Source organism: Zootoca vivipara, chromosome 9, assembly GCF_963506605.1.
Source record: "Zootoca vivipara chromosome 9, rZooViv1.1, whole genome shotgun sequence".
Lineage (NCBI taxonomy): Eukaryota > Metazoa > Chordata > Lepidosauria > Squamata > Lacertidae > Zootoca > Zootoca vivipara.
Window position 1 is genome coordinate 61,323,674 of NC_083284.1, and position 12,460 is coordinate 61,336,133.

Below are 12,460 nucleotides of genomic sequence, written 5' to 3' on the forward strand. Positions count from 1 at the left end.
GTTGCAGCGCCTGAAGGAGCACCACCTGTATGTGAAGCTGGAGAAGTGCAAGTTTCACACCAAGGAGGTGGACTTCCTGGGCTACAAGCTGTCAGACAAGGGGCTAGCGATGGACAAGGACAAGGTGCAGGCCATCCTGGACTGGCACAGCCCCAGGACGCGCAAAGATGCCCAACGCCTACTAGGCTTCGCCAACTTCTACAGGAAGTTCATCAAGAACTTCTCGCGTGTTACAGCTCCCATCACGGATTGCCTGAGGGGCAAGCAGAAGTTCAGGTGGACACCGGAGGCGCAAGCAGCGTTCGAGGACCTCAAGAGGGTGTTCGCCTCAGACCAGAACATGTTCCACGTGGTACAGCACGCGCCCCTACGCGTCGAGACAGACGCTTCAGACTGAGCGGTGGGCGCGATCTTACTGCAATTGGATGCCAACAGAGAGTGGAGACCCTGTGCCTTTTTCTCCAGAAAGCTGACACAGCCAGAGCGCAACTACACGGTGTTTGATAAAGAGCTTTTGGCGATCCATTCTGCATTCCAGCACTGGAGACACTTCCTGGTGGGTGCCAAGCACCCCATTCAGGTGTGCACGGACCACAAGAACCTGAAGTTCTGGAGAACGGCCAGGGTGCTCAACCAGCGGCAGATAAGGTGGGCAGAGTTCTTCTCGCACTTCAACTTCTCCATCCACTACATACCGGGGGAGCAGAATGTCAGGGCGGATGCCCTCTCCCGCAAACCAGAGTACATGGAGGAGGAGTTACCACCAGCACCCCGACACGTGTTTCCCCCGTCGGCATGGTCCTGCGGAGCAGCAGTGGTGAGCGAGGCAGAACTCACAGCACTGACGGCAGCAGATGAGTTTGCCACCCGCATCTTCAGAGAGCTGCGAGGGGGGAGGGAGCAGGCAAAAGACTTTGAGGAAAGGAGGGGACTGCTTTTTTACAGGGGAGCGCTGTACCTGCCCACCACACAGCTCAGAGGTAAGGTCCTCAAGCAGATGCACGACAACCCAACGGCGGGTCATTTTGGAAGGGACAAAACCACTCACCTAGTCATGAGACACTTCTGGTGGCCAGGGGTGCGGGAGGATGTTCAGGACTATGTAAGGGGCTGTGACACCTGCCAGCGAGCAAAGGTTGTCAGAGCAGCACCAGCAGGTTTGCTGGAGCCATTAGCCACACCGCACAGGCCATGGGAAGTAGTGTCCATGGACTTCATCACAGACCTGCCTTCGTCCAGGGGCAAGACCGCAGTGTTGGTGGTGGTGGACCTTATGTCCAAAATGTGCCATTTTATACCGTGTGCCAGGGCAGTCTCGGCAGAAGAGACAGCCAAACTGTTTGTTGACCACGTATTCAGACTGCATGGATTACCCTTAAGGGTTATTTCGGATCGAGGCCGCCAATTTGTTTCCAGGTTCTGGAGGCGGCTCATGAACCTCCTGCAGGTGGAGGTCAGCTTGTCGACGGCCCGGCACCCGCAGACCAATGGACAGGCGGAGAGGGTCAACGCCATTTTGCAGCAGTACCTGAGATGCTACGTCAGCCAGAGGCAAACGGACTGGGTGGATCGCCTGCCACTGGCAGAATTTGCCTACAACAATGCGGTGCACGTCTCCACAGGGGTGTCGCCCTTTAAGGCCAACTACGGGCGCAACCTCAGATCTTTCCCAGAGAGGGAGGAGGAGGAGGAGGAGGAGGGCCCGCAGGCAGAGGATTGGGCAGAGGAACTGGAGACGGTGCACCAGCAGCTCAGAGAACACTTGGAGAGGGCCAAGGAAGCGTACAAGAAGGGGGCAGATCGCCACAGGCGACCGGGGGAGGTCATCAGGGTGGGGGACAAGGTCTGGTTGTCCTCGGAGGGCCTTCCCACAAGAGGGCGGTGCAAGAAGTTGGCACCCAGAAGGTTGGGCCCCTTCACGGTCACGCAACAGGTCAACCCGGTAGCCTGCCAGAAGACATGAGGGTGCACCCAGTCTTTCATAGATCGCTGCTGTCACCGTACAGGGAAAGCAGCAGGCTCCGAGGCAGCGAACAGACCCCCGAGGGAGGGGGGGAGAGGGGAGGCAGGGAGCAACTCAATGAAGCCACGACCATCCTTGATTCACGGAGAGGGGTGGGGGGCCTGGAGTACCTCATGGCATGGGAGGATGCCCCGCCGTCCCAGAATGAATGGGTCCCAGCCACTCAGATACAGGAGGAATTCTTGGTGGAAGAATTCCACGCCCTCTTCCCACACAGGCCCAAGCCCTGGCACATGGAAAGGGAGGGAGAGGGAGAGGGGGAACAGGTTGCAGAGAGCAGTTCACCGTGGAGATGGGAAGCGGAGTTTGAGGACCGGGAGGAAGAGGTATGGGCGTCTCCGAGGTCCACCCTGTCAGAGGAAGAGGCGGACTGGCAGCGTATTTTTACCCCCACCAGCTCCGATGCCACTGACTTTTTGGGATTTCAGTCCTCTCAGGCGGAAGGAAGGAGCTCGCGGGATTGGGGGGAGGTGTTCACACCAACCGGCTCGGACAGCACAGAGTTTTTAGGCTTTCAGTCGTCACCGACTCCCTTGGAGCCCCTCGGGAGGGGAGAAGGAGGGCTTGGGAGGGGGGTGGATGTGAGGGACAGGGGATATCGCGAAGTCCCTCCCCTCCTGAGTTCCAGCCCATCCCCGAGCGCAGGGGAAAGCAGGGAGAGTTCCGACTCAAGTGGGGAAGCAGGAAGTGGTGTCCGAGGCTCAGGCAGGGTAGCGGAGCCATCGTCCCAGGTGGGACAGGAAGGGGGAAGCAAGGGGGGCAGACCTATCCCCCCAACTCCGGAATTGCGCAGAAAACGTAGGGGGAAGAGGCTGGGTCTCCCCAAGTTGTTATGTTGGAGAAAAATGCGCCAAACGCCATTCGGAGGTTCTGACTCAAGCGGATAAGATGTGTCTCTGTAAATAGTACTGCCTTTAGCACTGTAAATACGCAGCACCAATAAAAAGATAAAATGCAGAGCCGTGTGGAGTCGTTACTCTGAAGTAGCCCACCCAGGCCACTGTGACATTATGTGTAACATCTCAGAGAAGGTTTGATGGCCTATTCAGACAACCATGACTATCACATGATGCTTCGGCTTATCAGATCTTCAGAAACCCCTCTCTCAAAGAGTGCTTTGAAAGGGGCTGAGACCCTTAAAGGTAAAAAAGGTCAGGTGGTTGACAAATGGCTGGTTCTGCCCACCTGTCAAACCTGGTCCACAAAGGGTAGGTGAGATAACAATCTGGCCCACTAGCCAAAGTGTTGTCCACCCCAATTCTAAATAGTAAGTACAAATTATGTGGTCAGTTTGTAGCCAATACCTCCACATTTTAAATAGAATAAAAACATTGCCACCTTACCAAAAGACCAGACATCTGACTTGCTGCTGAACCTGCTATAATTAAAAACCTCTGGGGGGCACCACTTCACAGGAAACTTAGCACCTGAAGAGCTTGTGTACTGGTCATCAAGCACATACCTAAAAAGGGAAAACACTATGATTCCTCCAGTCTGAAACCAGCCCTAGAAGCCCATCAAGAGGTAAGTGTTCACACCTCCATCTAGTGGCTACTTGTAAACTTCACGAATATCATTTGAAAGTATTCACTATGGAACTAATATTTAAATCTGCAACAACTTGTAATCTGTACTTGTACTCGCATTTATTAGTCTATTAGGAGCTGTCAGGAATTTGACAACTGCAACCCTTTGCCCCCCTTTTTTGCAATTTCAGGTATGCAGCAGCTGCAGGCCTCCATCTATGAGTAAATCCACCAATCACAATGACATCATCTGATCCCCCCCCGTCCCACCGCCCTCGGGCGTCTTCAGGAGTCCCTTTCAAAGCTGCATTTGGCTTGGTAGACAGCAAGATATGCAGGTTCAATCTAGGTACAAATGCCAGCTCAGTCTAGGTACTTGTAATTTTCACATTTGCCCATACAAAATGCATCAATTCCACTTAAATTCCAGGGGCCAGTACCTTGTCATTCCGAAGTCAGACACTTTCACCACCCCTGATTCATTCACTAAGCAGTTTCTAGCAGCCTGAGGGAAAACACAGGCATGTTAATATTTGCAGTGATGATACAGCCGGATAAGAATGTGCTAAGCTTAAATTTTGAAAACTGCAACTGTGCAGAGGCAACCCTAGCACACCTCAAGTTGTTGCCTTAGGTGGAGGCATATTTTGGATGCCATTGAAAGCAGCAGAATGAGAGGCAGGAGGGACAGGAGCTGTAGCAAAAATTACAAAAAGGGACTGTAGACCCTAACAAATTTATTGCATAATAATCTCTCGTTGGCCTGATCCCAAGTTCAGCTAGGACTGAAGTGGCTTTCATAAAATAATTCAGCCAACTGAACATCACATACTGATATTTGGGGTGGCTAAAGATGGCAGGTAGCTTTGGTGCCTCCTTCTCACATGCCAATACACCTGTCTGAAATTAGTCCCCAGTCTGAAAATCTCTTGGGAGTTTCCACATGAAAGCGTAAGAAAAAGAAAAGGCTAACTGTTCCCTAATTATCTGAGAGTCAAAATAACATATTTATTAGTTACATTTGTATCCTGTCCCATGTCCAAAGATCTCAAACAAGTGCCATGCATGACTCCTGAGCAGGAGCTTGGCTACTATTCTTTCCCTCCCACTTCTGATGCCCTCTTCTGCCTCCCCAAGGTTTGCACAGCTGTTTATTGCAGCAGCTCTGGTTATAAGCTCTGCAGACGAATTGTGCCTCTAAGAGGCACCTCTCTTTGGGGCGAGGGGGGGCAGCTCAGAGACCAGGGACGGCAACAGCAGCTCCCCGGAGGACTCCCAAGGAGAGGGGAGAGGAGAGGAGGCTGAGGGAACACTCCACAAGGGAAGGTGTTCAAAAAAGGGTGAGAGGCTGCCAGCTCTGCAGGTAAGGGGTGACATAACTGGGCTCCTGAGCCCCACAGGAGTGCTGCAGAAAGAACGTGGTTGTGGTTAAGGGAGCCGTGGACTCAAAAAAAGTTGAAAACCTCTGGCATATGTTAAGTGATAAGAATCCTGCCTTCCTTTCCCTTTGGGCCACCCCAACTGAGTAAGACAATATTTATAAACCACCAAAAACAGGCATTCTGAACACTGTTTCCTTAATAATTACATTTTCTACATGAAGCAAAATATAAAGACTCTTCATTATATTATTTACCAGATCTCTGTGAATAAAGCTGTTTCTCTCCAGGTACTCCATCCCTTCACAAACATCCTGGCACATTGTCAGCAGATGGTCTTTAGTAAAGTGTCCACGTCTTTGCCGAAGGTAATTCAGGAGGCAGCCGTGCTCCATGAACTCTGTCACTATATAAATAGGTCTCTGCTGGGTGCAGACACCATACAGCTGGACTAATTTTGGATGCGTCAACTTCCTGAAAGGAATTAAAATCCATATATTTAATTGCCTCTGCTGAGTGACCAGCAGTCTTTGGCCATTCCCTAAAGCTCCCCAAACTATTTCTATCCCAGCTGGTCATTTTAAGACTTATCACTATGACTTTTAAGAATTGTGCCTGAGTTACTTTTTTTCCTACTCCCTCCATTCACTTTTTCGTGTGCATCATGTCTAAAGACTGAGCTGAGGTTTTCACTCCTGATATTTGTGGGACACAATGAGAGTCTTTTCTTTTTAAAATTATTTTATTTATTCTGACAAAGTAATAATCATAAATAAATAAGAATAAAAATGTGCACCCCACCACCGAGACCATTCTACTGTAACTATCCAACCTTCCAAGATTTCAACACCTCTTGCGATGGTTTGACCCTTCCTGTTTTAACAGTACAAATTCTACAAACACCCTTCATATCTCCTCAAAATCATTTCTCCTGCTGAGTCCCCATCTTCCCTTAATGGCACATGTTATTTTATCAAAAATAGCTACATCCCACACCTCTTTATACCATTCTTCTATTTTATATTCTGCCCGCCCCTTCCACTTCCCAGCTATAATAATGTGTGCAGCTGTCAATAATTTTGTGAGCAAGCCCTTCGTAGCCTGCGAACCTTCCACTCCATCGTAAATTGATAATAATGCTACCTCTGGACTTTCAGTCAGCTTTAACCCAGTGATTTCTGTTATCTCCTTAAAGACCTTTTGACAGAAAAATTGTACATACAGTATTTAAACCCCTACCACATGTGAACATAATTTCCTGTTCCCTGGCATCCCCTCCAACAAAACACCAAATATACTCTGAGTGCTTTTTCAGCCAAAGGGTGGAATAAAAATACTTTAAATAAATAAAGGTGCATGCAAATACCCTAGGGAGAAGATACATAAGGACCAGGCTCTTTAGGGTTTTAAAAGCAAAGCCTAGCACCTATACACGCTACTTACATCATCACTTTAGCTTCTTCTATGAAGTCCTCTTCATACATTGCACCTTCTCGGATTGCTTTGATGGCCACTTTATATTGCGCTCTCCATTTGCCAAGGCGCACCACACCAAAAAGGCCGCTGCCCAACTCTCTCATGAAGGTGAGCTCGGCAGGATTGATCTCCCATTTCTCTACAAGGGAGGAAAATAAAAAAAAGGTGTTCAGGGGAAGACAATGCTTATGCCCCCACCCCGGGTTCCCTTTTTCTTTTTCTGACTCAGCCAAAACCATGATCCATCCTTTCCCACAACCAGAGAAATTTGGCACTCGCTGCAGGATCCCCACTTCTCATTCTCAAAGCCTTCCTTAAAAAAATGGATACTGTAGTTGGGACATCTTTCTCAAAGAAGAATACTCCACAGCAACTGGATCTTCAGGAATCCTCTCCACTCAACAGGTTCTTGTAGTTTTGTTTTTTTATTTAAAGAAATCTAAAACCTTTTATACCTAAGCTCCCAACTTTCTAATACAAATCTTTCACAGGAGACATTTTATTGAGGGCTCGTCCAAGCAGTTTTCTGCTTGACTTTCTAGGCAGGGGTCCAAGCAGTATCCCCTCTTGTCCTTGCTCCTTTTCCCATAGAAAACCCACTATTCAGTTCTAAATCAGAGAGCAAACATCAATCAAGAGAAAACCTGGAGCGCAACAAGAGGAAGGTGTGGATAGGCCCAAACCAACAAATGCAGATTGTGTACTGTAATCCACTTGCCCCTTCTGAAGCAACATCTCTCATGCTTCTCACACTTGACAGAAGCCAACCCAGCCTTTGTTTGCTAAAATACAAGCACTGCGGTCTGGTACTTCTCTGGGTACTTCCCAAGAAAGCTTCAACCCCTAATGTGTCGGACTATGCTTTTGTAATTTAAGACATTACTTCACATCCCATCTGTCATTAACATGGTGATTAATTCTTGTTCCAGCATCTTTCTAGTGCCAATATTTCCCCTTTTCCCCTTAGTCTAGTTACACTCTATTATATTTCATATGAATTACTGTTGGACCTAACCTATCATAATAATCATAGAGAAGGGGAAGAATAGATCCTACTATATTGTCCTGGGAAAGGCAATTTTAAGGCCTAAAGGAGACATAAACCCAATCACAGGAGTGGCGCTTGTGTGTTTGTTTTCTTCTTTACCAAACAGCAACTATGAGAAGGCTCTTTTCCAAGAGGTGTAGGGAGGGGGCTCTTTTAACTCTTTGTTCCCGTGGCTGTTAGTTGCTCTGGGCTAAGATTACAAGTGCCAATGTCAACTTCCCTGGACCAACCATGGAAGTGGGGATCTAAATCAGGACCAGGGCGGGGGCAAAGTGTTAAAAAAAAACCCCTCATCCTTCATGCAGTGGTCCTCAATCCAGATTGCCCCATCCCATGGCTGTTATTTAGTCAATAAAAACAAGCATGTAAGGGCCATCACATGACTGTCATGTCTAATTTCATCAAGCGTAGGCTTACAGAGTTGAGAAGGCTTTTCAGCACTGCAGATGTTGAACTATCCGTTACCAAGAACATAAGAAGATACTCAATTTCAAACAAAATTGCCTCTTTGTAGATTTACAGAATGTGATCCCCACACTTTCAAAATAAATCTTTTGTTATGTAGGTGTGTAAACATACCATAACTGAATCCTGCCGTAGTTGGGGAGGGCTTCACCTTTGGAGTCACTGGGTATCGTAACCTTGTAACAAGACCTGGAAGTTTGGAGGAAATCCATATGGAGACTACATCAGGAATTAGGAAGGGTAGTAATGTACGGTAGTCCTGCTGTTATTAGCGCATACCATGATATTGGGTTGCCACATTTCTGTTAATTAATAATCATTCACTTTGCTGTCAGATATGTTAAGATATAATAAAATAAGTGTTCTCAGAAGCTTAAAAAATTAGGAGCAGCCTGCAGTTTAATATGTTCAAGTGTATAGCATACGTTACAAAGATAATTTGGAACCACAAAGGTTAAAAAAAAAGTCAAATAAGATGGGGAGCACGGGAGGGTTACAGAATAATAGTTTGCTTTCTTGCACAAATACCAAACGTACAGTATCCAGGGAAAATACCCCAGTTATTATTTAAAAACTAAAAGTGTATGTCTAACTTGTTTCTCGAGCAGCAGGCCACCCCAATGCTGAATTATTTTTTGAAACTGAAGGGAATTTTAGGGGCAAAGTGTGATTTAGCATGGAATATTACCATAAAACAAATCCAAAACCCCCACTGGGTACGCAGGGTTCATCTGGACTTCCTTTCGGATCGCATTTCTAGACACACACCTACACTTTCAGTCACAGCACTTTTTTCTTTTCTTTTGCCCCAGCACTTTCCCCATGAAAACCCACTCTTCACTGCTGAATTAGAGCAAACAACAATCCATGGAAAACCCGAATTGCCATTTTTTCCGATTTAGCATTAAAGAGTGGGTTTTCCTACAGAAAGTGGCAGGGGTGGGGAGTGCTCGGACACAGCGCTTGAAAGTGCAGACCTATGCAGTGGGCCATAGGCTCTCTAGCTAGGAAGGTGTACTTGTCTCCCGAAGTTATGCAACTAGATTGTTAAGCAGCATTCATTCGAGTGATAAGAATCTTGGACTCATTTACCTGCAGCGTTGTGTTTATGATACTCAATTAGCTCAGGAATGGAGTCAAATAAATGTTTTTCAGCTAGGTAGTACTGCTTTTGTGATGTCATCGTTTCTTTTATATGGTAGTGTCTTATTCCAGATAACCCTTCTCTAAAAATAACAATAAGAATAATTTGGTTTTTCATTTACACTAGACATAATTATGTTATGTATCTTGCTAATAAAGTATTTTACTAAAACATTTACGAGTGTTTTTCAATCAGTAGAGTCATTTAGGAACAAACTTTGCCCTGAAACTGTTAACTGAAGTGAGCTGCTAAAGAAGAATTACAGTCTTTGCCTCTTTTGTTCACAACGATTGTGAAAACCTAGTGCATGCAGCTACAGTAGAAGTAGCCAGGTAGCTTAGGCACAAACATACATGTGTGAGACCAACCCTACAAGCTAGTAAAGTTATTCAGTCCATCTGAGACTTCTAAGATACCAGCATTTTTAAAATTCAAATTGAGAGAGAAGGAAGAATAAGAAGCAACATTAAAGAAAACAAACAAATACATTTCTGGTGAACTTTACAGCTACATATATATTTCCGATGATAGTTTCAGCAACTTACATAAAGTGTATCCTTGGTATGTGCAAAGGCAATGCACAGGGTCCATTCTGAGGCTTAAGCGAACAAGGAGAGTTCCTCAGGAAAATGGAGGCAAGGGGATGAGGGGCTGCCTCACAGTTTCATGGGAATTTGAGGTCAGCAAACGCCAGCCTTTGCAGATGTGGATGTGACTTTGGACTGAAGTCGAGAGAAGCTCTGACTCTAATGCGGGTGGTCATGTAGCCCATCAGAAATTAATTTAGAGACTTTTCCCACCTTCTTAATTATTCTAAGCTTCCATTACCAAAGAAGAGGCCAGTTCCAACTAACTAGGATAATAAAACCAATCCTAGGACACCATTTGATCTAATTTAGTTGGTGCAATGACCTGTTTGGATAAATGACTGGAGGCACACATTTCAGCTTACTTCTACAGAAAAGGTTTGATGATAAAAATGTGTGTGGTTTGTCTTAAAAGAGGAAGCATACAAGCAAGAAATTGTAATGGGGGGGGGGGGCGGCAGCGGTATAATCTGTTGATTGAGCAACTTACCCTCCAAATTTTGCATAAAGGGATACTGTATATAAACCTGGTTGACTAGAGTCCCTCACCATGAAACCACCTTCTTTATCCTAAAATCCAATAAAAAAATGAAAACTTCATTCATCAAACTTTTCCTATTTGAATGATTTATGATTCATTCAAGCATATGAAATTAAGTTGGTTTAAGTTTTTATGTTGTAGAGTACTTAAAAATATTATAAAGCAAATGCTCACTTCATTTCTTAGGAGTTGTTCAGCTTTGCTTCTGTTTAGATTTCGACAGTACCATCTAAAGAGAAAGGGGGGGAATCAAAAGCTCTAATATGTGACATCTGTAGTATGGCCATGTTTATACTTTAAAAGCATAACGGAACAGATCCAATTCAGACATCCTGCTGATCCCTTAACCATGCTTAAGAATTTGGGAATACTGTAGGTTATGAGCTCCTTCCCTATGCCATTATTCTCTCTTCTGTGTTTATTCCCTATAAATGCATACAGAAATACACACACCACATTTCTGTTTACCATGGTTTCGTGTTAAATATCTGCATTGTTAGAAAACATTAATGCTAACCAGATTCTCTCTCAGTTAATAAAGAAGCATGATTAAGACAGACAAGGAAAATGTGTGGGAATGTTTGTGCTGAAGAGGTGTGAAGGGGCGCTCAAACCACAAACTGCTTTTAATATCTTAATCATGGTAAATAAAATAGCGGTGTTATATCTGTAACAAGTCACAAGGAGTTCTGAATTAGCTTTATTTTCTTGTGATGTGTACTTATATAAGCATATATCAATTTTTCTTAATGTAAAATATGAAGTGGCCCTAGCTACCCTACAGTGTTGATTTCCTGTGAATAAAGAGGGTAAGTATCAGTACGTGTTTTACGGAACAACAGCTTTTATGAAGTTTTGGAACCGGTCAGGAGTGTTTTTTTAAATGTTAGCTTACTCTCAAACTGGTGAAAGAAGAATACTGTAGAAGTGGATGTCAGAGCTCACTTGATTCAGCCAATTATTTTTATTCAGTTGCCAAAATACATACAGAAATTTTTGCTCCTGGGTATTACATTTAAGAATTACTTACTCATATTGATCTAGACTGTTGGACTTCTTTCCTGTTACATAGTTGCTTGGAATATATCCTTTGCTTCTAGAAGTGACCAAAAGAAACCCATGCTTAGAAAACACATATTATATTAACAATGTCAGAGTAATAAACTTGCATTTATTTATAAATTCCACAGTCATCTATCTAGCCCACACAGGGTACTCAAAGCAATGCACAGGATAGTAAAGAACGAATAATATATGAGCTTGCTTTCAACATACGTATTAGTGCTACTAACATTTTTCTTAACCAATGCTCATTCTCATTGTAAATCAAGAAATTAATGTGCACTCTTATTCCCAACATCTTTTAAAATATATTCTTTATAGCATGTTGAAGGTGCATCAATCAAATTCTGGATCCATCTATTTAATCTTCATGATAAACACAGAAGGCAGCATGTTGAGTGGAGCACTTATTGCACATATTACACTTTTGCTGAAGGAACTGATACATGCTCAAGCTCTGGTTGCTAACACACAAAGCCCTAAAGAACTCAGGACCAAGTCACCTGAAAGACCACATGTCCCTTTACAGATGCTTAAATCATCTGGGGAAACCCTGCTGAATATGATAGCATATTTTTGCTGTTGCCCCTATACTATGGAATGCCCTTCCCTCTGCCCGTTAAGTTGCTTCAGATGTATTGGAAATACATCTCTTTTTCTCCAGGATTATTTCCCTGACCCATATGATCAGACTCTGTTTTTTGTGTCTGAATTCCTCCTTTTATACTACTGTTTACTGTTTTATGCTGTATTTTTATTTTAACGGTATTATTTTTATGTTTTACATCACTTAGGAGATTTTTTAAATATTAAACAGTAGATAAATGGAAATCATGGACCCATATGGCCTTCCCCCCGGAGACATTTTTAGTCATACCTAGAGACAACATCCCCTGACATTTGTGCCATAGTTATTTATTTAAAAAATATAGTGTGTTTTTGTGGTTCCAAAAGCTTCAGGTCAATGCCTTATGAAGATATACAATCTCTATCATTCTAGAGAGCAGGCAAAGTGGTGAGAACAGCAGTTATAGATCATTATCACTTTATCAGGCATTGACGGGAAACTACAGGAAGAAGAGCAGAAGATCTTCCCTCTCTCTTGCATGTGTATTGCAAGCAAGGAGTGGGGTGAAGGAAGCTCCCTTCTGCATCATGTGATAGAAGTCTTCTTTGTGCCAGCGCATCAGCAAACATGAGTCCATTCGT

The 12,460-nt window shown here is 44.5% G+C and overlaps 1 protein-coding gene across 4 annotated transcripts in view; it reads right to left on the minus strand.

Annotated features, from left to right (window-relative positions):
- The window catches only part of TEC (tec protein tyrosine kinase), a 77,904-nt gene that overhangs the window by 8,028 nt on the left and 57,416 nt on the right, over positions 1-12,460 (minus strand). For all 4 annotated transcript variants that reach the window (XM_060278885.1, XM_060278886.1, XM_060278884.1 and 1 more), the window contains exons 8-16: positions 11,220-11,285; positions 10,364-10,418; positions 10,139-10,218; positions 9,010-9,143; positions 8,032-8,106; positions 6,372-6,543; positions 5,186-5,402; positions 3,990-4,054; positions 3,367-3,485 (exon numbers count right to left, since the gene is read on the minus strand). In XM_060278885.1, coding sequence (XP_060134868.1) covers positions 3,367-3,485; positions 3,990-4,054; positions 5,186-5,402; positions 6,372-6,543; positions 8,032-8,106; positions 9,010-9,143; positions 10,139-10,218; positions 10,364-10,418; positions 11,220-11,285 — 983 coding nt within the window. The remainder of the gene's footprint in view (positions 1-3,366; positions 3,486-3,989; positions 4,055-5,185; positions 5,403-6,371; positions 6,544-8,031; positions 8,107-9,009; positions 9,144-10,138; positions 10,219-10,363; positions 10,419-11,219; positions 11,286-12,460) is intronic.